General features: G+C 42.6%; 1 protein-coding gene across 3 annotated transcripts in view; it reads left to right on the plus strand.

Annotated features, from left to right (window-relative positions):
- Nucleotides 1-26,316, plus strand: part of LOC105473481 (protein tyrosine phosphatase receptor type B) — a 121,668-nt gene that overhangs the window by 70,932 nt on the left and 24,420 nt on the right. For all 3 annotated transcript variants that reach the window (XM_071071443.1, XM_071071444.1, XM_071071445.1), the window contains 8 exons: nt 1,538-1,804; nt 5,128-5,391; nt 7,268-7,531; nt 8,569-8,850; nt 12,768-13,046; nt 13,598-13,747; nt 16,122-16,365; nt 24,769-24,875. In XM_071071443.1, the coding sequence (XP_070927544.1) occupies nt 1,538-1,804; nt 5,128-5,391; nt 7,268-7,531; nt 8,569-8,850; nt 12,768-13,046; nt 13,598-13,747; nt 16,122-16,365; nt 24,769-24,875 (1,857 nt within the window). The remainder of the gene's footprint in view (nt 1-1,537; nt 1,805-5,127; nt 5,392-7,267; nt 7,532-8,568; nt 8,851-12,767; nt 13,047-13,597; nt 13,748-16,121; nt 16,366-24,768; nt 24,876-26,316) is intronic.

A 26,316-nucleotide genomic window follows, 5' to 3' on the forward strand; every position in this document is an offset into this window, starting at 1 on the left:
TGATAATCTAGTGAAGGAGACAGAAAAGTAAAAGGCAATGACAGTAAAACATGGTAAGTGCTAAGATAAAAGTGGTTATGAGATGTTAGAGAAGCAAACAAGAAGAATCAGGGAAGGCTTTCAGGAGGAAGTAATATTTAAAGAAAGACTAGGAAGTTATCCAGGTGAAGTGTAAGTTGACTTGGTTCCATCAGAGAAAACAAAGCCCTGGAGGTAGGAGAAAGGATGGCACATTTGGGGACCTACACCTTATTTGGTATACTAGAATAAAGGCCAGGCATGGTGGCTCATGCCTGTAATCCCAGCACTTTGGGAGGCCAAGGTGAGTGGATAGCCTGAGTCTAGGTGTTCAAAACCAGCTTGGGCAATGTAGCAAAACCCCATCTCTACTAAAAGTATAAAAAACAAAAGTATACTAGAATAAAAAATGTGAGCCATGTGGCCAGGTGGGTAGATAGACCAAATCACGAAGAGCTTTGTTTGCCTGTGAAGGTGTTTTGGAATTAGGAGAGCCACTGTAGGGCCATCAGCATGGGAGTGCTATAAAAATATGCTAGATAGAGTCTGCAGATTGAAAGAGTGGGAGGAAAGGACGCAAGTGACTGGTCAGTAGGCAGCTGCAATAATGTATGGTCTCATTTATACTTGCTAAAGGATATGATATGGTTCTGAGGTAGTGGCAGCACACAGAGAGTGGCTAGATTCAAGAGATAGGAGATTTAGGATACAGAAATAAAACTCATATTTGATTATATAGACAAGGTTGAGAGTGACAATTGAAGTTTCTGACTTGAACCAAGAGATAGAGACAAAAGGCAATGAGAACATTGTGGGAGGGAGATGAGGAGTCCAATTTGGACGTGTTGAGTGTTGGGTGTCTGTGGTACATTCAGGGAGAGATGTGATTTGCAAAAGCAGGAGAAACAACTAAAAGTTTAAATTCAGGAGTTGTCACCTTATGGGTGACACTTCATGGACATAGATGAAATCTAAGAAGATTATGTAGAATGAGAAAAGAAATGAACATAGGACAGAAAATATTATTATAAAAACAGTAATACTATTTTGCCTTTCACTTCAGGAGCTATAGAACAAATACTAGTATATACTACCGCTGAAGTCAAGACTTGAAGTTTTGACCTTAGTTAATGTTAGTAATAAAAGTCTAAACAAGAAACATAATTCACTATCAAACCCACATTCACTGAATATGAACTTGCTCAGCATCCTTCACTTTCTAGACTCATAGGTATGCACCACTCTGCATATTTATCAGGCCATTTTCACTAACTTTTCTATCTGAGATCCTATTTAAATTCAGAGAAAAAAATGGAGAATCAAAGTAGTTTTACAGACAGGTTAAGCCAGGAAATCCTTTCTCCTCTTTTCTCCATAAGGGCACACAGAAAGTAGCAATGCCACACAAATAAAGCAAACGCATCATCTACCTGCAGTTGATTCAGGAGTTTTTCTCAATTGATTACTTTACCCTAAGTGATAAAATCTGTATTTTGTTGCTCCACTTGTCTCTCTGCAGTTCCAGCATCTGTCCAAGGAGTAATTGCAGACAATGCATACAGCAGTCATTCCTTAATAGTAAGTTGGCAAAAAGCTGCTGGTGTGGCAGAAAGATACGATATCCTGCTTCTGACTGAAAATGGAATCCTGCACAACACATCAGAGCCAGCCACCACTAAGCAACACAAATTTGAAGATCTAACACCAGGCAAGAAATACAAGATACAGATCCTAACTGTCAGTGGAGGCCTCTTTAGCAAGGAAGCCCAGACTGAAGGCCGAACAGGTAATTAGCACAGCATAATGTTTTGAAGCACATATTGCCAATGTCTACTATTGTGTAAGAACCACAGGGCAAGAGGGATGACGCAACATTGGGAGATGGTATCCATCTCTTGATACGCTGGGAACATTCACCCTGATTTGCCACTTCCATGTCGGTTGCCCTATCCACACAGGACTCAGCCCACCACACTCTGATTCTGATTTTTCATTAATATTGGTGCTATTAGCTTCCTATTGCTACTGTAATAAAATATCACAATCTTAGTGGCTTAAAACCACCCAGATTTATTATTTTCTAGTCCTGAAGGTTAGAATCTGAAAAATGGTTTTTGGGGACTGAAATGAAGACATCAGGGCTGTGTTTCCTGTAGGGACTTTCGGGGGAGAATCCACTCCTTGCCTTTTTCAGCTTCTGAGGCTGCCCACATTCCTTGGCTCGTGTCCCCTTCCCAACGATGACATTGCTCCAATCTCTGCATGGGACCTTACATCTCTTTCTCTGCTCTCCTGCCTCCCTCTTCCATCTTTTAAGGACTCTTGTGATTACCTTGGTCACCAACTGGACAATCCAGGATAATTCCTTCGTCTCAAGATCCTTAACTTAATCACATCTACAAAGCCCTTTTTGCCACAGAAGGTAACATATTCACAGGTTCTGGGGATTAGGACATGGACATCTTTGGGGCTATTCAGACAACCACATTGGCCTAATTGATTGATAACTTATTTAGTCAGTACATAGGTCTGAAGGCGGGGATGGTTATGTTGACAGGGACATAAAGGTAAATCAGGCATGCTTCTCGTCCTTAAAGAGCTGACTGGCGAGACAGACACATGGACAAATAATGGCAATGCATTGTGATAAAGAGTACATAAAGAGAGGGATGTCTGGCATTCAGGGAAGCATGGAGGTCAGGCAGAATTGGGACATCTTCATAAAAGTGACATTTCAATACTGTCTTGAAGGATGAAGAAATTCTTATGGAGAGAAGGTAGAATACTTCCTACAGACAGCCTGTCCTGTGCAAAGGCCAGGAGGTATGAACAGGAGAAAGGAGAAGTTGTGGGTGGCTGAAATGTGTGTTGCATGATGGAAAGGTGAGGCTGAAAGCCAGATTGGAGCCAAATTAGAGGGTGCCTGGTAGCCTTCCTCAGGAGTTTTTTTATCTTAAAGCAATACAAATTTTTTAGCCAGAGAGCAATTGTTTTGTAATAACAATTTATCTTTAAAAAGATAAATCGGATAGCAATGGGGCAATGGATTGAATGGAAATGAACCAGAGGTGAGGAGATCCACCTATTAATTCATTTATTATTGAGTACCTACTATAGGTTAGGCACTGTTCTAACTGCTCGATATGCAGAAATGAATAAAAAATTCCCATGGTTATTATGCTTATAGTCTAGTGGGGAAGAAAGTCAATAAACAAAATAAATAAGTAAAAGATACAGGAGGTTGGGTGGTAATAAAGACCAAGAAGGAAATTAAATTAGGAAATTGGGATAGCAAGAGTTGGGGCTTACAATTTTATCTATCTATCTATCTATCTATCTATCTATCTATCTATCAATGGTTATTATTATTATTATTATTTTGGAGACAGTGTCTCACTCTGGCACCCAAGCTGGAGTGCAGTGGAACAATCTCAATTCACTGCAACCTCTGCCTCCTGGGTTCAAACGATCCTCCCATCTGAGCCTCCCAAGTAGTTGGGACTTCAGGAATGTGCCACCACGCCCAGCTAATTTTTGTACTTCCTTGTAGAGACAGGGTTTCTCCATGTTGCCTAGGCTGGTCTCACACTCCTGGGCTCAAGAGATCCACCTGCCTCAGCCTCCCAAAGTGTTGGGATTATAGGCATAAGCCACATGCCTGGTCAAGGGGCTTACAATTTTTTTTTTTTTTTTTTTTTGAGACAAAATCTCCCTCTGTTACCCAAGCTGGAGTGCAGTAGTGCAATCTCAGCTCACCACAACCTCCACCTCCTGGGTTCAAGCAATTCTCCTGCCTCAGCCTCCTGAGCAGAGTAGCTGGGACTAAAGGTGTGCACCACCACGCCGCCCAGCTAATTTTTACATTTTTAGTAGAGATGGGGTTTCACCATGTTGGCCAGGCTGGTCTTGAACTCTTGACCTCAGGTGATCCACCCTCCTCAGCCTCCCAAAGTGCTGGGATTACAGGCATGAGCCATTGCACCCAACCGGGACTTACAATTTCAGGTAGTACAGTCCCCAAAGACTTCACTGAGGCAGTGACATTTGAGTAAAACTCTGAAAGAAATGAGAAAGTCATGCAAATATTTGGGTATTTAGACGCAGAGCCAATGCCAAAGCAAAGACCCTGAGTGGGTGTGTGTCTGACCTGTTGGAGGAACAGTAAAGGGGCCCATATGGCTGGAACAGAGTGAGCGCAAATGAGTGGGGGGGATGCAGTTGGACAGGTAATGGGGTCATGACATGACTGCAGTCGTAGGAGAAGGACCAACAGCTGAACGAATGCAGGGGCCCTCATGAAGAACAGTGGATACAGTCAAGAAGTATTTTGCATTAGCTAAGGTGGCACTTGGGAGCTGAGTGGATTATAGAGGAAGGAACAGAAGATTCCAGAGTTTCTACCTAAGATGTCTGGTAGAAGATGATGCCATTAATTGAGATAAGAGAAGCAGGAGGTGAGAGGGTCAGGCAAAAATCCACAGAGTTCAGCTGTGTATTGAATTTGAGATGCCTGAGTGACTTGCAGAGAGAGGGAACCATAGGCATTTGGAAATATGGATTTGAGCTCAGAAGAGAAGTGAGCTGGACATAAAAAGATCTGGACCAGAATGCTAGTTGAATCCATAAATTGAATGAGACTGATTGCTCAGCTAGGGCTATAGAATATGAAGAAAACAAAGGATGGATCCATGGGAAATAACTTGTAAGGGCCTGGCAAAAGGAGCGGAGAAAGCAAAGAGAGCCTGAGAAAGAGCATTTGAGGTGGAGAAAAGAGAACTCAGGCGAAATCAAGGCAGATGTCCTGTTCTGTTTCTACTGGCATCTTAAGCCTGCTGAGGAATCAGACAGCATCTGTGCCAGCAGTTTGCAAGGAGGTGGTTTCTAGCAGCACTTGACCTTGCCAAGAGGTAGCACAGACGTCCAAAAGGGTTTGCAAAATTCTAACATGAAGCTTTTTGAAAAATGCTTTTGGCTTTTCCTATTGTTTCTGTTTCTCATATCACTGAATCCAACTTCCTCTTTCTGTTTGCTTTTCCCTTTCTTTCCCACCTGTTCTCTTCTCCTCACTGCATTTCCCTCCCTCATTCTCTTGCTCCTCGACTTTTCCAGTCCCAGCAGCTGTCACCAACCTGAGGATCACAGAGAACTCCACCAGGCACCTGTCCTTCCGCTGGACCGCCTCAGAGGGGGAGCTCAGCTGGTACAACATCTTTTTGTACAACCCAGATGGGAATCTCCAGGAGAGAGCTCAAGTTGACCCACAAGTCCAGAGCTTCTCTTTCCAGAACTTGCTACAAGGCCGAATGTACAAGATGGTGATTGTAACTCACAGTGGGGAGCTGTCTAATGAGTCTTTCATATTTGGTAGAACAGGTAAGACCAAGACCCAAGCAGTAATGAATCGTGGGGAATTGTCCCGGTATTCACTGGCTTTTCCTGGGTTGGTCCTTAGTTTCCTCTTCTATTCAGGATGTAGCTTTATATGACATTTGTGACTTTCAGGCTGTTTGACCCTAAATCGCACGTTTGATTACGTGTAACTAATTTGCGGCCAGTTTTTGCACTAGCTTCTGCTCTTTTGCCTCCACTTGTTTACTTCCTAGGGCTTGGTAAAAAAATGAATGTGGTTCCTCCTCTTGACATCAAACTGTACAAGAGGGCTGTAACCCATCATAGTTTAATTCAAGCCATACCCTGCAGCTTTCTAACAAGAAATAGATGGAGAGGAGAGCAGGAGCAGAGAAGGGCAACCACAAATATAGCAAACAGGCAGTGACTGCTGTGAATTAGAAACATAGCACTAGATGAAGTGAAAACACAGAGTTCCAGGAAAGTGAGAGACATCTCTCTGGGCTGCAAATAAAAAACAGAATCTACCCTTTTCCCATAATTTGAGTCCTTTATCTCCTATTCAAAAAAAATTTTTTTTTGAGACAAGTTCTCGCTGTGTTGCCCAGGCTGGAGTGCAGTGATGCTATCATGGCTCCCTGTAGCCTCGACCTCCTGGGTTCAAGTGATCCTCTTGCTTCAGCCTCCCAAGCAGCTGGGACAACAGACACATGACACCATGCATGGCAAACTTTTAATTTTTATTTTTTATAGAGATGGGGGCTTCCCTATATTGCCCAGGCTGGTCTTGAACTCCTTGGCTAAAGCAGTCCTCTGCCTCGACCTCCCAAAGTGCTGGAATTAGAGGCATGAGCCACCATGCCCAGCCTACCTATTCAATTCTTTTTTCTCATTTGACAATAGTTTTAGGTGCTCTTCTGTGCCAGGTACATGGCCCACTGCTGTAATATGACAGTCAAGGGCGCTGCCCTCAGAGAACTCTGGAATAGCGGGGAGGGAAGAGGACGGGGACAGATCATTAAAGGGAGATGATTTGGGAATGCCTTAAATTCTATGAAAAAAATGATGTGTCATGATAGTGACTTGGCAGGACAAGCAACTACTTTAGATAGGTGAAGTCATTTCAGCAGAGAACTAAAGGTGAAGGGAGCCAGGTGGGAGCATATTCCAAGGGCAGCCAACAGAAGTTCTGTTTGTCTTTTGAAAGGAGTGAAAAAGAGCTGCGATAAGCCTCAACCACAGATAGAATTGCCTACCCGTCACCATTTCCAAGGCAGCCCTTTGCACATCTTTCCTCACCTGCTCATTAATGCTTAGAAGTCCTCCAATGTGGCAACAGTCTTCATTCTCCAAAGAATAGCAAAGCTATTGGGATGGATGGCAGCATGACTAATCTATACAATGATAGGAGTGACTGTAAACACTTCTCTCCCTAAATGAAGTTATACCAATACAGATTTTATAAGAAAGGGCACAAAAGAACTGAGAACCTAAAGGAGGGTAGAGAGGATGTAAAGAGACCCGGAGAGGGTTGCTATGGGATGGTGGCTGCAATGACATAGGCCACACTGGGGAGGAGCTGGAACCTTGTATACACATTTTCTGGGCCTTTTTAAATAAGCTAAATGACAACGATTTATTCATCATTTATGAAGATTTCATTTTACATGCTTATCAGGGTGCATGTGGCAAGCATCTGGAAGTCACCACCTGTTTTGTTTTAATTTACACCGTATCTCTAGTCTATACGCCCTTAAAGTTAAATGGCCTGAAATGTAGGCAAGATCTGACTATAATATGTACAACTCACCCACATGCCCAACGTAGCATATACTCTCACCTGTGGGCCAAAATGCCTTTGTTTCTGTTTTGTTCTCATTAAGAATTTTTCTTGTTTAAGTCCCAGCCTCTGTGAGTCATCTCAGGGGGTCCAATCGGAACATGACAGACAGCCTTTGGTTCAGCTGGAGTCCAGCCTCTGGGGACTTTGACTTTTATGAACTGATTCTCTATAATCCCAATGGCACAAAGAAGGAAAACTGGAAAGACAAGGACCTGACGGAGTGGCGGTTTCACGGCCTTGTTCCTGGAAGGAAGTACACGCTGTGGGTGGTAACTCACAGTGGAGATCTCAGCAATAAAGTCACAGCGGAGAGCAGAACAGGTGAAAAGCTCAGGTGCCAGTGGCCAAGGGGTGGTGGGAAGTAGCTTCCAGAGACACATTTTGATTCTGATTTTAATGACAAGAGATAAAGCCAATAATGGTATACCCTGTGCTAGCCCCTGAACTTGGGAAGGGACTGTGGTACAACAGATAAAGGACAAGGCTATCGTCCAAAAGAACTAAGTCCTTAGCTTAGCTCTATGAATCTGGTCAAGTCATTGAGCCTCTCTAGGCCTCAGTTTCCTTATCTGCAAAGTGGGGATAATCATATACATCATCACTGTGTGGCTATCACCAGTGCACCCTAACTGTTTTTATGTCATGGGCACACATAGATGTCTGTGTGTCACCCTGGGGTTAATCAACAGGGCTATCTGCAATTGGACATAATTGTCTGTGGGTGTCAGCTCTGCACCCCAAAATCTGATGGAATTAATACCTTCACACACTTGTAACCCATTCGGAGCACACTCATGCTCCACAGCACCATGGTAAGGAAGATCTGGCTATGAATATTTAAGAAAACATATATGAGGCTGGGCACCGTGGCTCACGCCTGTAATCCCAGTATTTTGGGAGGCCGAGGTGGGTGGATCACTTGAGGTCAGGAGTTCGAGAACAGCCTGGTCAACTAGAGGAAACCCTGTCTCTACTAAAAATACAAAAATTAGCCAGGCGTAGTGGTGGGCACCTGTAATCCCAGCTACTCAGGAGGCTGAAGTGCCTGTAATCCCAGCTACCTGGGAGATGGAGGTTGCAGTGAGCCAAGATCATGCCACTGCACTTCAGCCTGGGCGGCAAGAGCAAAACTCTGTCTCAAAAAAAAGAAAAAGAAAAAGAAAAGGTACATAAAATGCTTGAGGACAGTGCCTTACACATAATAAACACTATTAATGAAAGCTCCTGCTACTATATCATCATATTATCTCTTCCTACAAAGTACATTAAAAGTGTGTCTGATGTTACTCAGCTATCTTTTTTGTATGTGTTATGGCATAGATGTGATTATGTGATTTTTCACTTTCTCCTATATTCAGCTCCAAGTCCTCCCAGTCTTATGTCATTTGCTGACATTGCAAACACATCCTTGGCCATCACGTGGAAGGGGCCCCCAGACTGGACAGACTACAATGACTTCGAGCTGCAGTGGTTGCCCAGAGATGCACTTACTGTCTTCAACCCCTACAACAACAGAAAATCAGAAGGACGCATTGTGTATGGTCTTCGTCCAGGGAGATCCTATCAATTCAGTGTCAAGACTGTCAGTGGTGATTCCTGGAAAACTTACAGCAAACCAATTTTTGGAACTGTGAGGACAAGTATGACATGTTTTGCTATTCTTGTTTCTCAAATGGAGTGAGGGGAAGTATATGTTCAACATCTTACTTAAATAGGGCTTGGATTAAATCCGTATTTTTACATGGGATTGGTCTGGATTTGAATTCAGGCAGAAGTCTATGTAGATTTGTTCATTCATTTAACATTAACAACAAGGGACAATAAAGAAAGAATCTCTCTCTGCCCTCATGGGGCTTACAATTAGGTAGGACGTACTATTTTAACTAGACATTATATTTTGGGTATGATGAGGGAAGTAAATGGTACTATAGAGGCACTGGTTGGGTAATCTGACCCAATACAAGAGAACTTCTTGGAAAAGGAAACATCCAAATAGAAACCTAAAGAAAGAAATTTACCAGGTAGAGGTGGGGGAAGAAGTGGAGAATATTCCAGGTCGAGAGAATAAAATATTCCAAGATCAGAGAGGAGGGAGAGTACAAGATCTACTAACAGGGGAACAGAAAGAAGTTTATTTGGCCATAGCATAAAAGGTAAGGATTAAGGGAATCACATAATAAAATGTTTTGTATTCCATGGTAACTTTGAACTTTATTTTGGATCAACTGGAGCCACTCAATTTCAGCAGAGATATCATAATCATTATTTACACTTTAGAAAGTTACTCTGGGTACAGTGTAGAGAATAGACCGAAAGAGGCAAAACTAGAAGCAGAGGGATCATAGGACATACTGCTGTATGTCCCTGAGAGAAAAATACTTTGATGACGAAGCACATACCAGTTTCTTCCCAAAGGCATTTTGGGATAGATACTATCACCCTCAAAGAAAGACAGGTTTTCAGCTTAGGGACTTTAATCCAAATATTTGTGTTTCAATAATACCCAGTAGAAGTAGCTTCTGGGATCAGATCAGATAGTTAATGGTTGTTGATAAAATGCATAGTTGAAAGTTAGACATTTAAGCATTTTAATAAAGCCAGACATTTTTAATAAGCATTAATACTATAACAAGTATAACTTTTATGCCACATTGTATCCAAAGAGCAGTTATTTGTGTGTCAAAAGAAATATGTGAAAAAGAACTAAGAGTTTTAGTTTATGGCAAGCTCAGGCTGAGTTTTCAGTGGCTGACTGTGGGCTGTGTTCATGAAATCTGTTAAGCAGAGCACCCTGCACTGGTTACCAAACCCAGGGCAGGACTCTGAACACTTCTGCCCATTGCATCTGGTATTAGAGTCACCAGAGAAACATAACGCAAGCACTGGATGGAACAAAGCTTTGCTTACATAGGGAGGAGACAGAGTAAGATCAACCTCAACAGTATGCCTCAGTCCCCCATGGCCAGCTGCAGTGGTTGCCCAGAGATGCACTTGCTGTCTTCAACCCTGACAACAACAGAAAACAGAAGGGCACATTGTGTATGGTCTCTTCCAGCAGTCAGTGCAGGGCAGTTGGCTAAGTGCACCACTCTCAGGTCACAGTAGAAGGACCCTGTCCTGTCTCCTCAGAGGACAACCGTAGCATTGGTGTTCACCATCTGCCATGTGACACACATGCGTAAGCAGAACAAAAGAGCATACATTGAGCTTGCAACAGGGAACGATACTCCCACACAAGGCAGTGAGCCCAGCACAGGCTGTGTAGGCTCTCGATCTCTTGGTAAGAAAGTATCTTAAGCTCAAGGGCCATTTCTTACACAGCCAAACGGGGGTCGATAGACTATGCACATGACACTGCCTTTCCCAAAAGCCTTGCAGGTACTCAGTTTAAGAGCTCATATGACTCTGTTAGCGGCTGGGCTTATAGATCACGACTGGACTGTTGTATTCAGTCCTGGATGCTAGAATTTAAGTGAGGCATTCACCAAACGGAGGAGTGCCCAGGAGGACAAAAACTGCCATGGAGAGGGACTCAGTGCTGTGTTTTATGAGGAATGATGACTCGTGGAACTTGTTTTTTGTTTGTTTGTTTGTTTTTTCAAGGCTTGTATTTATTAGGATCAGGTGAGGCTATGGGTAACAGAAAATCCAAAATAGCAGAAGTTTAAATAGAATAGAAGTTTATAATTTTCATGTAAAATCATTCCAGTACTCAATTTCTCACAAATATGCTTCAACCATAATGAATGATTTGCAGTTCTCAATTTTCTACCATCCTACTCCCGGCACCTCCTCCTTTGGTACCTGGGTTTGTGGTTTTTCTCTACGCAGAATGCCTTTTTCTCGATATCTTGGCAGAGTGTCACCTCTGCCTTACGGCTTTTACTAACTCCTGCTGATAACTAATAGCCAGCAGCTGAAGGTTGTGTGTCACCCCCACATAGCACCTTGTCTCGCCCTTTCTTCTGGTATGTTTTCCTTTCTGCCTTCTATGATGGCTATTTGGACTCATTTCCATTCCTGCAGGTTAGGGCTAACATCTTACTTACCTCTGTACTGTTCATAATCCCCAGAAGAGCACCTGGCCCATAGTAGGTACTTGTTTCTCTCAACACATGAAATAAGTGTTCATTCCACTCTCTTTTTGTTTGCATGGCTTCAGAGGAGGACATAATTCTTAACTTTGCTCCTCTGTAGGTAAGTTGTTTTGCCCCCTCTGGCTTCTTTCAGGAATTCTTCTTTATCTTTGATTTTCTGTAGTGTGAAAACGATATGCCTAGGCATAGTTTTTTTGGCATATATCCTCCTTGGTGTTTCCTGAGCTTCCTGGATCTGTGGTTGGTGTCTAACATTTATTTGTGGGAAATTCTTAGTCATTCTTGTTTCAAATATTTCTTCAGTTCCTTTCTTTCTCCTTCTGGTATTCTCATTTTGTGTAGGATACACTTTCTGTGGTTGTTCCATGGTCCTTGGATATTCTGTTCTGCTTTTCAGTCTTTGTTTGCTTTGCTTTTCCGTTTGGGAGGTCTCTACTGATAGATCCTCAAGGCTCAGAGACTGTCCTCAGCCATGTCTAGCTACTAAGAAGTCCATCAAGGTATTCTTCATTTCTGTCACAGTGATTTGATCTCTAGCATTTATTTTTGGTTCTTTCTTAGGACTTTCACCTCTCCATTTACATCACCCACCTGTTCTTGAATGTTGTCTACTTTGTCCATTAGAGCCCTTAACATGTTAATGACTGTTGTTTTAAATTCCTGGTCTGATGGTTCCAACATTCCTGCCATATCTGACTTGTAGTTCTGGATCCTTGTTCAGTTTCCTCAAGCTATATATTTTTTCCTTTAGTAGGCCTTGTGATTTTTTCTTGATAGCTCGATAAAACATACTACGTAAAAGAAACTGCTGTAAATTGGTGTTTGGTGGGGCAGTGATGAAGCATGGGGGAGGAGAAGTGCTTTAGAGTCCTACGATTAGGTCTAGTCTTCTAGCGAGCCTATGCCTCCAAGCTGTGAACTTTGCAGGTACTTCTCAGCACCCCCTACCCCCACCTGAGGTGGGACAGGATGGTTGAAGTGGCTGGGGTTGGGTTATTCCCCTGGCCCAGGTCAGTTGGGCTCTGATAAAACCCCAGCAGGTTAGGCTTTGGGTAGATTCCACTGAGGGCAGAGTGCTCTAGTGTATTTCAAAACAGTTATTTTGTTCCCCCCCTTTCAGAAACATGGGGGGATTTTTCTTCGATATTCACTGTGAGAACCTGGTTGAGCTCCTGGAGCTAAAACTCACAAAAGTGTGGAGGGCCCCATAACTAGATCCCCCAGAGTCTTTAACTATTACTCAGACTTGTCCACGCTTGTCCTTCAGCATTTCCTACCCCAGCCCTGGTTCCCTGGGAGATTTGTGCTCATGTGTCTGCTAGGGTGAGCCACGACACTCTGTATTTGCCTGTCCGTCCCTCCTATACCTAGATCTCAGAGCTAGTTGGACCCAAAGGAGCTGGAAAATAAAAAAATTCTCCTTGAGTTCTGAAAAGTGTTGGCTCCTCTGTTCCCTTTAGAGCCTGACAAGATACAAAACCTGCATTGCCGGCCTCAGAACTCCACAGCCATTGCCTGTTCTTGGATCCCTCCTGATTCTGACTTTGATGGTTACAGTATTGAATGCCGGAAAATGGACACCCAAGAAGTTGAGTTTTCCAGAAAGCTGGAGAAAGAAAAATCTCTACTCAACATCATGATGCTAGTGCCCCATAAGAGGTACCTGGTGTCCATCAAAGTGCAGTCGGCCGGCATGACCAGCGAGGTGGTTGAAGACAGCACTATCACAATGATAGACCGTAAGTGTCCCTGAAGGTACGCACGGAGCCTCCTGTCACCAGAGTGAAGGGGCTGTGCACCCTTCTCTATCATATCCATCACTGCCATTCACTTGCATACATTTCACTTTTGCATAAGCCTATGTGATTGCCACCTGGAGAGGAGGACTTAAAAGGCTCCAAGAAATGGCAACATTTCTCTGGGTAAAGTACCCTGACAGCAAACAAGTTAGATGATCTTAAAGTACCTGAATGAGTTAGTATTTAAATATATCACTTTGCCTCATATAGTTAGAGCTATAATAGAGCTCTTAAGCAATTTGAAGCTACAACTTCAGGAAATTCTGCTGAAGAGCTACCTCTTTCATTATGTTTAATGTGCCACTAGGAAATCACTTCCTCTGCCTGTTTTCCTTCAGGAGAGGGGGAGAGTTTCTTGATTACAGCATTAAACACAGGCGCACGCTCACACAGTCTGATGCAAGAGAGCAGAATCCTTCATTTTACTGTTGTTTATGCTGTGAAAGCAGAGTTGTGACCCCTCTTGGTTCCTTCCCCACCTCTTTTTCCAGGCCCCCCTCCTCCACCCCCACACATTCGTGTGAATGAAAAGGATGTGCTAATTAGCAAATCTTCCATCAACTTTACTGTCAACTGCAGCTGGTTCAGCGACACCAATGGAGCTGTGAAATACTTCACAGTGGTGGTGAGAGAGGCTGATGGTAAGTTATCATGAGTTAACTCCACTCCGAGACACCGAATTGCTTTCTCGGAGGTCATGTGGGAGATCTTTCTGTGAAAAGGTTCAAGAAACTTAAGTAGAAAATGTAATTTTTGTATCATTCACCCCATCTCCGCTGGATACAGGGAGATGTAAGGAAAAGCTGCTCAAAGCTTCTTTGGGCAGTAAAGCCTGTTATCCTCTAGGTTTAATTATTAAATAGAAGAGTAATGATAATAGCAACCACAGCGATAATAACAATAACCATCATTTATTGAGTCTTTACCACGTGCCGTGCACTGTTGGAAGTGCATTGCATGTAATGCCTTATTCAGTCCTCTTCTTTCCACCCAACCTGTTGGCAATCTCAAGGCTTCAAACTAACTTTGAAGGAACTCTTAATTTATGTATTACATTTCTTATTTATTTATTTATTTATTTTTGAGATGGAGTTTCGCTCTTGTCGCCTAGGCTGGAGTGCAATAGCGCAGTCTTGGCTCACTGCAACCTCCGCCTCCTGCCTCAGCCTCCTAAGTAGTTGGGATTAGTCCTCTTCATTACTGGGTCAATCTTGTTCACTACTCTTTTGTTCTACCATTAAACATTAATATGCCTCAACCGTCTTCACCCCTTCCTATCTCCAATGCCTCAACTGATCATACTTGCAAACCACCCACCAAGTCACAAAAAGAACCAAAAGCCTAAAAGAAGAAAAAAAGTTCATGAGAAACATTCTTCTCTTCTCCACTGAATTTTGAATAGTATGTTTCATTCTCTAGTTTCCTAAATTATTCAATATCTACCTAATTCCTAAAGATAAGAACAAAGTCTAGGGAATGGTTATCACAACATCACATGCAACCACTGAGTAAGAGCTTTCAAGCTTATCGTATCAGCATTTGTCAAACCACCTGTAACAGTGTTGTATTTGGGGCACACCTGTCCATGTATATATTTGCTGTTGAGGTCTTGTGTGTTATTTCTCCAAAAGAGAGGCTTTTGCCTGGAATGACATTAATATAGGTTTACCTTTCTTATATATTTTTATACTGTTTAAGGTGCTACATGAGTTTCTTAAGCATCCCTGATAATTTTGACCCATTTGTGGGTAAGGGGGAAACTTGAAACCTGACAAACTGTGAGGCAGTTTCTAGGCCAATGGGTATTTTAGGCTCACAGTATCTAACAGTCTATGTGCTTTTACAGTTTATTTAATTGAACTAAATCTGGTTATGCACAATTAACTAAATAATTTCAAGGGTCATTGGTATGTCCCAGATTTCCTCACACCACATAATTGAAGATAAATTGGTGAACTGTGGAAAGACTTTAGACTTGATTAGACTGCAATGAAGACAGCGTTTTGCGGCATGACTATAAGACAGTAACCGAAAAAGTCACACCCCAGAAAGTAGCCTTGTGTTCCCCAGCCAGACAGGCTTCCATTATTGATGTCCATGGAGATGGGCTGTGATTTCCAGGTTAGCTAAGATAACAATCCATCTCATATAAATGCCATTTATAGTGTACACACTCATGCTAAAGACAACGTTTCTTTTTAACTACTGCCAACAAAATATTTCTAAGACCCACTTATGAGCAAATTTTATTAAACAAGAATCCAGGATGCTATCATAAACCCTCACTGCACGACACCTTGAAGCTCACTGTAAACAGTATCTGATCTCTATAGTATTTATCTTTCTACTTACGCTTTTCTCCAGTCAGCATCAAAACTGGTTCACAGTGCCAAAACACACAGCAGGCTGGGTGACCAGGGGAAGAGTTCTGGGAAGTGCTCTGAGTAAGGGGCCAAATTTGGACCAGGATTAAACTGTACTCAAGATAACAGAGAGCCACATGCAGAGCAATAATCAAACTGGGCATGGCATGTGGAGCGCGCCTTGTGGGATGACTACTCTGGCCTAGGACATGATTTCTCTTATCTTTTTCCTATTTCCCAGGTCATAGGGGTTTCCTTATTAGCTCAACTACAATGGTTATTGGCAAGATAAAGAGTTTATTGAGTGGGTTCACTCACAATGGGAGTTGTGTAACACTGTGGAGTTGTGAGAGGTGCTATCATTTAATGCAATGAGCTACCCTCATTTCCTAGGAAAATGATGCTATATGCGTGTGTTTGTGTGTGTGTATTTTATATACACACTATTTATTTTTATGTATTTTAGAAAAAGTGAATTAAAATTAACTTTATTAGGAGAATTTCATATCGTTCTTTGAGATTGCACAATCTGTACTTTGGAAATGGCCAGAGATAGTGGATGAGGAGGCAGCCTTAGAAACCTAATTTAAAATCACTGAAATCACTTAAGTCACAAGAAAGGCAGTCCTTAACTATGGGTTTTCTCCTCCAGGCAGTGATGAGCTGAAGCCAGAACAACAGCACCCTCTCCCTTCCTACCTGGAGTACAGGCACAACGCCTCCATTCGGGTGTATCAGACTAATTATTTTGCCAGCAAATGTGCCGAAAATCCTAACAGCAACTCCAAGAGTTTTAACATTAAGCTTGGAGCAGAGATGGAGAGCCTAGGTGGAAAATGCGATCCCACTCAGCAAAAATTCTGTGATGGACCACTGAAGCCACACACTGCTTACAGGTTAGATGTATTACCACTGTTTTGCTAGATGGGACATGCTACATTACGAGGCACTCAGCTGTCTGAGCATCTGATGCATGTGAGCTTCCATAGATTAATAACCTACGTTGGAAGAGTAAACTCTGCATTTTACTGGGTAATTTATGAAAGTTGGATTCCTGCCTCCACTTGCAGGTAATGTGTCAAAAGGGACTTCAGCACTATGCAAAAGCTCCAAATCATTAAGGGAAGAACTGAAGGTTCTTAATAGATTGTTCTCTCTTCTACAACTTTTTTTTTTTTTTTTTTTTTTTTTTTTTTTGAGACAGTCTTACTCTTGCCCACACTGGAGTGCAGTGGTGCCATCTTGGCTCACTGCAACCTCCGCCTCCCTGGTTCAAGCAATTCTCTTGCCTCAGCCTCCCGAGTAGCTGAGATGACAAGTGCACGCCGCCCCACCTGGCTAATTTTTGTATTTTTAGTACAGAGGAGGTTTCACCATGTTGGCCAGGCTGGTCTCCAACTCCTGGCCTCAAGTGATCTGCCTGCCTCAGCCTCCCAAAGTGCTGGGATTACAGGTGTGAGCCACCATGCCCGGCCCTTCTACAACTTTTTAAATATGAGTCCAATACTTTACATTGCTCATTATTGTAAAAATGTCCAAATAAAATGACTGAGTTTAGGGAGATCCAAACAATATGAAGCTATATCTTCTACTTATAATGTGAACTGAAATTATACTCACTTATTTACCTTCTAAGGCATCTAAAGATGGAAGTGCTCTTTGGTCCAGACAGAACTCTGGAAGGCAAAGGCCCCTGAATGAATGGGAACACCTTTTTTTCCCCATGGAGATGACAAATGAAAAGGAGCAGCTGTTTGGCTTTGGCTCCAGGAAACATCACTGCAGTCACTAGGCCCTTCTGCCCTAGGAATTGGCAGTGCTCTTGTTCTGCACTGTGTTTTCAGAAGGCAGGTACAAGCAGAAGTATACAGCATCCCAATCAGCATCCTCAAGAGAAAGGGAACCTAGGCTACTGTCTTGGATATAGAGCTACTGACACCCAAGATTATTACTTCTGCAGAAGTTGTACCTTCTCTGTTGGGTGTTGGAAGAGCTGATACCCAATCAATATGGCAGTAAATTAGGTTTTCCACGGGCCAGCGTCCATTCTACTTTGTTGATGCTGAGGGCTTATTGATTCTCACATATTTGAAGTATCACTCCTAGGTCTCAGCCGAAAAAAACTCCCTCCCAGTTCCAAAAGGAGACTATGACATAGCATTACACCCGAAAGAGTTCTTAGCTCCTCCGTCACATCAAACAAGTCAAGACAGATGTTTTTCCTCACTTTTGGCAGGAACTCTGTATAGCTACCTTTACCCAGGGCTCACCAGACACTTACTGTTACCTCCCAGGCAAGGTCGGCACCTCCAGATTAAACACACACAAACTTTTTAGTGATACTTACTTCAAAAAGAGACCATATGAGCCTACCTAAAGGAAACAAGATTTCAGAAGAACAAGAGAGAAACAAGAAAGACTAGAAAATCAGGATTTATCGGTTCCTGTAAGAATCAAGAGATGCGGCCAGGAGTGGTGGCTCACGCCTGTAATCCCAGCACTATGGGAGACTGAGGTGGGCAAATCACTTGCGGTCAGGAGTTCGAGACTAGCCTGGCCAACATGGTGAAACTCCATCTCTACTAAAAACATAAAAGTTAGCCAGGCATGGTGGTGCACGCCTGTAATCCCAGCTACTCGGGAAGCCGAGGCAGGAGAATCGCTTGAACCTTGGAGGTGGAGGTTGCAGTGAGCTGCGATCATGCCACTGTACTCCAGTCTGGGCGACAGAGCAAGACTCCATCTCAAAAACAAAAAAAGAGGCCGGGCGCGGTGGCTCACGCCTGTAATCCCAGCACTTTGGGAGGCCGAGACGGGTGGATCACGAGGTCAGGAGATCGAGACCATCCTGGCTAACACGGTGAAACCCTGTCTCTACTAAAAATACATTAAAAAAAAATTAGCCAGGCGCGGTGGCAGGCGCCTGTAGTCCCAGCTACATGGGAGGCTGAGGCAGGAGAATGGTGTGAACCCAGGAAGCGGAGCTTGCAGTGAGTGGAGATCGTGCCACTGCACTCCAGCCTGGGTGACAGAGCAAGACTCCGTCTCAAAAAAAAAAAAAAGAAAAAAAAAGAATCGAGATTCCTCAGCTCCTTGGTTACTTGGGCTCAAGGAAACTTGAGCAAAAGTCACCTAAGGGCTATTTTCTTTTTGAGTTGGAACATTGAGGCTGATTTAGTTTGTTTACTTACGGAAAGGGAAGGAGTGAAGATAATTCATTACTATATTTCAAAGAGAGAGTAAGAAGCTATAAAAAATTTGTGTCTGGACCAGAGCCCACCACCAATCTCCCAGCACCCATAGTAGCTGTGGAGGTCTTTGGAAGAGCACCTGCATTTGAGTTCCAACTCTGCCACTTTTTAACTGTGTATTTTAACTTGTAAGCAACATTTCAGTTCTCTAATCTTCATCTTCCTCACCTGCAAAGCTCCATAAGGGTGTCCTAAGTAGTGGTTTTGAGTATGTGACAGATCAAACCTAGTCATGTCACTTCTAAATTAAGGTTTTCCTGTAGTTCCCATTCACTTACAAGAGCAAGAGCAGATTCCAGCACAGGGCACACTAAACCCTGCTTTCTCCTGCCTGCCTCACCAGCCTTGTCTCCAACCATATATGCTCTAAGTACCCACTGCTTTCCTGCTACTCGTCACTCCTCGGAGTTCCTGAATGTGACATGGTTCTTTTATACCCCTGAGCCTTTGCATAATCTTTTCTCTCTCAGATGCTTTCCGTTCTTATCTGGCTGGTGAATTCTCCATACACTTCAAAAGCCAGCTCAACCCTCAACCACCCACACTATCCTGTCAACCCACAGCTGGGCGGTTGGGTGCTCCATCAGCTCCATGTCCACGTCCACAGCACCGTCTCCCTACATGCCTCTAATCCTACATTTACCAGTGGCTTTTAACCCTTTATCGAATTACCTGCTCTCTTCAACTAGACTGCAAGAACTCACAATCCAACAGGGGAGACAGATGTGTCATTGGTTACAAAACAATATGGCAGGTTCCTGGCACAAAAGATGTGCTCGTGAAATGTTTATGAACAAATACGGGAATGAGCCAAGATGCTCTATGGAAGTAACACATTCGTGTTATGGCTTCATCATCTCTGTGTACATGTTTGTTTTTCAGAACACAGCTTTCCTATATTTCTCCAATATATATGTTTACTTCAGTCCTGTTAAAAGCATGCCAGACAGATAATGCTTGATGAGAAGAGGTGTCATCTCCCAAAACACATCACAGAACCACATGCAAATCAGCCTCTTGTGTGGTGGCTGCTGAACTCAGTCCAGTCAGAATTCTGCCTGTCTCAAGACAATCATCACCAGTCACCCTCCTTGTTGTTAGGCATCCTTTTTTCCAAAGGGAATAAGTGGACAGGAAATAGTGCAGAAAAAGAATAATTAGGATTGAGAAATGGGAAATTCTAGGTTTTGCTGATACGCAAGTTTGTTATGTCAACAGATACAATGTGTTTCATTCATTGTTGGGTTCCTATGATTCATATGTATTATTGCATTGTTCCATATGGAAAGAGAAAGGGCAGATCATTACGGTGAGAGAGTTGGAAGGTTAGGAAAGTGCTGGTCTGGTTTTGTTTTTATTCTAAATAAAAGAGCAGTGTGACCATAGTAAGGTGGTCAGCTTCTCCTGACCTCGTTTTCTTCAAAGGAAGGAAATTGAACCGCATGATCTCTAACTTTCTGCTATAGAATTCTAATTCTAGACACATTTAAAGTGGAAAAAATTCTATCAGATATTTGTTCACTAAAAATAGTGTCTTGTTATTGTGTCATATTCATAATTATCTTGCTATAATATATTCAGCATATGTTTTCTTGCCTTCTCTGGCAATAGGTGTTGTTGGGTGATAGATAAATAAGGTAGAGCACTGCCTTCAAGGAGCTTACAATGTGGAGACAGAAGCCACATCTGCAAAATAGAGGCAGAAATGTTGAAGGACATAAGGAATAAAGGAAAATAAATGCTGTGAAGGTTCAGAAGGCTTCTCAAAGGATGTATTAAAACATAGGAAAAGGATTTAGAAATATGCAGATAGTGACAGAAGGAGATTCAATGTGGAAGGAATAGTGGGAGTCAAAGTGTGGAGTTTTAAATACACAAATTGTTTAGAGTAGAACAAACAGTCCAGTTTCAAACAGAGGGTGAATAAAAAGGAGTAGACTGGGATGATAGGACGAGATAGGACTGTGGGTGGGTGCTAAGTGCTGGGCTGGGGAAAGTAGCTGTGACATTCATTTTTGGAAAAGTTTTAAGGGAAGAATGCCTGATGACCCATTAATTTTAAGCTGAACCTATACTAGGTCATTATCTCCTTCCTAAAGGTCCCTTTTATCTGCATCCATTCAGTACTTTGTATTTACACTTGTGATTTCAGAGCAGAGTATGTCAAGGTTGTTATAGCCAATGCTTTTATTTTACAGATGAGGCATAAAGAACTTTAGGGACCATCCAAGTAGCCAGCAACGGAGTAAAAGTGAGAACTAGATCTCAGATCCTCTTGTTCCTAGCCCAGGCTTTTTTCATCCTTCCTACAAAAGTCATGGCGTGTGTGTGTGTGTGTGTGTGTGTGTGTGTGTGTGTGTGTGAGAGAGAGAGAGAGACAGACAGACAGACAGACCGAGAGTCTTGCTCTGTTGCCCAGTCTGGAGTGCAGTGGCGTGATCTCAGCTCACTACAACCTCCACTTTTTGGATTCAAGCAATTCTCATGCCTCAGCCTCCCAAGTAGCTGGGACTACAGGCACGCATCACCACGGGTCTGGCTAATTTTTGTATTTTTAATAGAAATGGGGTTTCACCATGTCAGCCATACTGGCCTCAAATTCTTGGCCTCATGTGATCTGCCTGCCTTGGCCTCCCAAAGTGCTGGAATTATAGGCATGAGCCACTGTGCCCAGCCAGAAGTCATTGCTTTTAACCAAAAATTAAGCCATGAGGAAATAAGAAAAGAGATCTGCACTAGGAGCCAGAAATATGAAGTTCAGTTTTTGTTCATCATCTTTCTGTGTGATCTTGGAGAAGACATGGACTGTCTCCTAGCTTCAGGTTCCAAACTTCTGAAGTAATATAATAAACTTCTTTATTATATTGGAGAGGTTGAACATGATCAAACAGAACCATGTTTGAAAAAGTCCTTATGGCTGGGCGCGATGGCTCACACTTGTAATCCCAGCACTTTCGGAGGCCAAGACAGGCAGATAGCTTGAGCCCAGGAGTTCAAGACCAGCCTGGGCAACATGGCAAAACCCCATCTCTACTAAAAATACAAAAATTAGCTGGCCATGGTAGTGTGCACTTGTAATCCCAGCTACTCAAGAGGCTGGGGTTGGAGGATCACTTGAGCTCGGGAGGTGGAGGTTGCAGTGTGCATTCTGACCTGGTGACAGAGTAAGACCCTGTCTAAAAAAAAAAAAGAAAAGAAAGAAGAAAGAAAAAGAAAAAAAGTCTTCCCACACTTATAAATACGAAAGTCTTATCAGAGACACTGAATTTCCAAATGTATAATAAATTAGCAACATACTTGCCAAGGCATTGGTGTTATAGTGGTTAGCATAGCTGCCTTCCAAAATTAGCAACACACACCAACTCCTCACCTTCCCCTTTAATGTGTGGTGATTGCTTGTTGCCCTTTGTGGACCTTTCTCAATATACTTCCATTGACAGGCTGTTATTCCTGGAACATCTTTTGACTTGGAATGGATCTTTTGGAGATGGAAGTTATAGATGTGATTTATCAATATGATCTTGATGTTCATTTTACAGGATTACACTCGGATCTAGGCATGAGTTAGAAGGAGGGGGGGGCGGGGCAGAACAATTTGCCCTGGCCTAGTACTGCTTCAGCATTATCACAGGACATGCCCAGATACCTTTGGGTTCAAGAAATACAGATTAAAAAAAAAAAAAAAAAAGGAGTACTTCTGGTCACTTTCATAGAATTCAAATTAACACTAGAAAAAGTTTTCCCATATAAACCAAGCCTAATACTCCATCAGTTCAATTAGAGAATCTTCACAATAGGAGGGACTCAAGAAGTCACCCAAGCCAATCTTTAACTTAGTGCAGCAATGCCCTCCTCCAGCTTCCCTGGGACTGCTTCTCCTCCAGCCTCTACTTGAATCCCACCCCCATCCTCCAGCCCCCAGTGACTGGGAACTCACAATCTAGGAGGTAGCTCATATTCTAATGTTAGAAAACAGATTAATATTCCTAAACTCCTCCTTCCTTATAAATTCAGCCTACTGAGCCTAATTCTACCTTCAAGAAGAAAAATAATCATGTTGTTTTCCTCTTCTACATGGCAGCCTTCTTTAAATCAGAAACTAACTATATTATGTCCCTTGAAGTCTTCTCTATCATTGTTCAGGTCAATCACCTCAAATGATCTCTAATTCATCCTCAAATATGCCCCCAGAAATTGAGTGCAGCTCTCCAGACTGGGCCTGACTTACGGAGAGAGCACGAGACTTAGGTCCTGTGATAGGGATCACAGGCTTCTCATTCAAGCAGAGGTTACAAATCTGTGTGTTTGTAGCTGCATCTTGCTTGTTTATTGAATTTAGGACCAGCTGATTTTCAGGCACTATCCTACATGGACACGTGGACAGCCACCTCAGCAACTCTCCTGCCCAGGTGACTGCAATAACTCCAGTGTCAGCTGGACAGTTCTAAATCAATGCCTCAATGTCCCTCTAAATCGAGTATATCCCAAGCAAAGTATATCTTCCTTCACCAATCTCTCTCCCTTTTTTGTTTTTTGTTTTTTGTTTTTTTTTTTTTTGAGATGGAGTCTTGCTTTGTCACCAAGGCTAGAGTGCAGTGGCATGATCTTGGCTCACTGCAGCCTCCACCTCCCATGTTCAAGCGATTCTCCTGCCTCAGCCTCCCAAGTAGCCACGATTACAGGTGCCCACCACCACGCCTAATTTTTGTATTTTTAGTAGAGTTGGGGTTTCGCCATGTTGGCCAGGCTGATCTCCACCCCCTGACCTCAGGTGATCTGCCTGCCTCGGCCTCCCAAAGTGCTGAGATTACAGGTGTGAGCCACCACGCCCAGCCTCTCTCCTCATTTCTATCCGTGTTCCCACTGTTCTCTTGAGTGACGTGAGCTCAAGTCTTAGGCCATCCTTGATTCCTCCCTGCTTCTCTTCAGTCTGGGCCCCACCTAGTTCCTCCTTTCAGTGCCTTTCACAGTCTTCTTTCCATTCTCATTGCCAGGGCTCCTGGCCAGGGCCCTGTGTCCTTGGCCTGATTATCCCAGCAGTCTCTTCATTGAGCTCTCTGCTCCCCGCCACCTCACCTCCTATGCCCACACACACTGTTTCCTCCATATTCTACTATTCCTCATTTGCCATTGTTTATATGCTTTCTTCTTTTGCTATTTGCCTGATTCCTTTATATTTTGTCTTTCAAGTTTCCAAGACTAGAGACCATGCATCTCTTTGTAACTTCAGCAATTTATAAAGAAGGCCTTTAACAAATATTTCCTGTTGACAATAAATATGATATTAGAATATATTTAGAATATATTTAGATAAAATGATCTTTAGAAAATAGTCCCAAAAGATGAAGAGATATGTAAGTTAAAATAACAACAGCAACAATAATAATATTGATATTTGGTCACTTGACTTTTCTAATGGGCATCTCAGAATTACTTCCGCCACAACTGACCTGTCTGGATCTTCCCAAACCCCCCCGTTTACTTCTCCATAGTTTTCCCTCATGTTAGTAAATGACACCTCCATTCTTCCAGTTGTTCCCCAGCCAGAACATATGGAATCATCCATACTCTATATTCATCAACAAATTTAGTTCTTCTTTCGATATATCCAACACTTCTCACTCACTGCCTTCATCACTACCTTTCTGAATAAAGCAGTCCCACATGCTGTATTCCCATTGCTTTCCATTGTCCTTACCCTGCTCTTTTCTTTTTCACAGCACACATCTCGTCTGATTTATTATATTTATGTGTTTATTATCTGACTTCCTCCATGAGAATGTAACCTCTGGAATGGCAGGGACTTTGTTTTGTTTCTTGCAAAGTCCCAGCTCCTAGAACAGTGATTGGCATGTGGCAGGGGCTCATTAAATATTTATGAATAAATTGATGAATGAATGTATGAACCCAGGACTATCTGATTCCATAACTCATATTCTATCCTGCTACACACTGACCAGGAACCCACCCTATTTCTCCTTGAACACATTTTTCAGCTACTGTGTTCAACAACTAATGTATATTTAAATAAATCTGTTTTCTTTTCAGAATCAGCATTCGAGCTTTTACACAGCTCTTTGATGAGGACCTGAAGGAATTCACAAAGCCACTCTACTCAGACACATTTTTTTCTTTACCCATCACTACTGAATCAGGTAAGGCTAACCTTTACATCATGTTCTATCTACTGCCATGTCACCTACAAGAGCCTCTAATGGAGAGAGATTGGCTGATGATGGGGGAAACATTTTCATTTGGAACTGAATCTTTGTGTGGCCAAAAATTGATGTGTATCAAAGGGATTGCACAATTTCTCTAGAAGAATGGATTGAAAGGGAATTAATCTAAAAAGCAGGTGGAAGTACAGTATTTTTTTTCTATTAAAAATGAATTATTTTCTAAATAGTGAATGAAAACCATTAAAAGCAAGAGTTTTCACAGGCGGAAATATAAGTTAGTACAAAAGGCTTTCAGTTAAAAATGAGAATGTATATATGCATATACACAGAAATGCTCAGGAAAAAAAGACTAAAAGAAAAAACACCAAAATATTAATGATGTGTATCTCAAAGTAATGGAACTACAAGTGATTTTTCTTCCTTTTGCTTATTATGTGTTGACTTTGTACTATTAAAAACTGTTGGCCCAGCGCAGTGGCTCACGCCTGTAATCCCAGCACTTTGGGAGGCCGAGGCGGGCGGATCACAAGGTCAGGAGATCGAGACCGTCCTGGCTAACATGGTGAAACCCCTTCTCTACTAAAAATACAAAAAAATTAGCCAGGCGTTGTGGCGGGCGCCTGTAGTCCCAGCTACTCGGGAGGCTGAGGCAGGAGAATGGCGTGAACCCGGGAGGCGGAGCTTGCAGTGAGCCAAGATTGTGCCCCTGCACTCCAACCTGGGCAACAGAGTGAGACTCCGTCTCAAAAAAAAAAAAAAAAAAAAACAAACTGTTAATGTAAAAGACTATACATAACAATTTCTGAAAGAGAGACTTCTCTAGTGTGTTAGAGGGAAAGCCTGACTAATAATAGCGGCTAGTATTTACTGTTCACCTTCTCTGTGGAGACACAGTTTTAAGCATTTTACATAGAATAACTTGTCCAATTCTCATGACAGTCTTTTGAGGTAGATGCTATTATCATCCCCATATTAAAGATGAGGACATGAGGCACCAGAGATTAAGTAACTTGCCCAAGATGGTACAGCTGAAATTCTGGCACTTTCTGCCCAAGCATACAACCTCTGCACTGCCCTGTCTCTGAATACTTCCACCAGGCTGAGAATAGCATCATTTCATCCCCTTCTTTCTTAACACCATCGTCTGCACAGCCTTTTGCTGTAGCCCGTGTTCTGCAGTGCTTGATCTCTAGGTCTGGGAAGTTCTTTACAGCTAAAACCATCTCTCGTGCTGCATGACAAAAGATGACTCAGCCTCACAAACATTCCAATCTATTTATGCCAAATATAGGGATAATCTCCCACTTTTCAAGCCAAAGGGGGATGAGAACACAGTTAAGCGGATTTAGATGTCTTTACTTATAATTTAATGTAGGGACTTTGTAAACACAATTCTTTCCTTTTTGATATATTGTTA

This window comes from Macaca nemestrina, chromosome 10 (genome assembly GCF_043159975.1).
Source record: "Macaca nemestrina isolate mMacNem1 chromosome 10, mMacNem.hap1, whole genome shotgun sequence".
In the NCBI taxonomy this organism is placed as follows: Eukaryota; Metazoa; Chordata; class Mammalia; order Primates; family Cercopithecidae; genus Macaca; species Macaca nemestrina.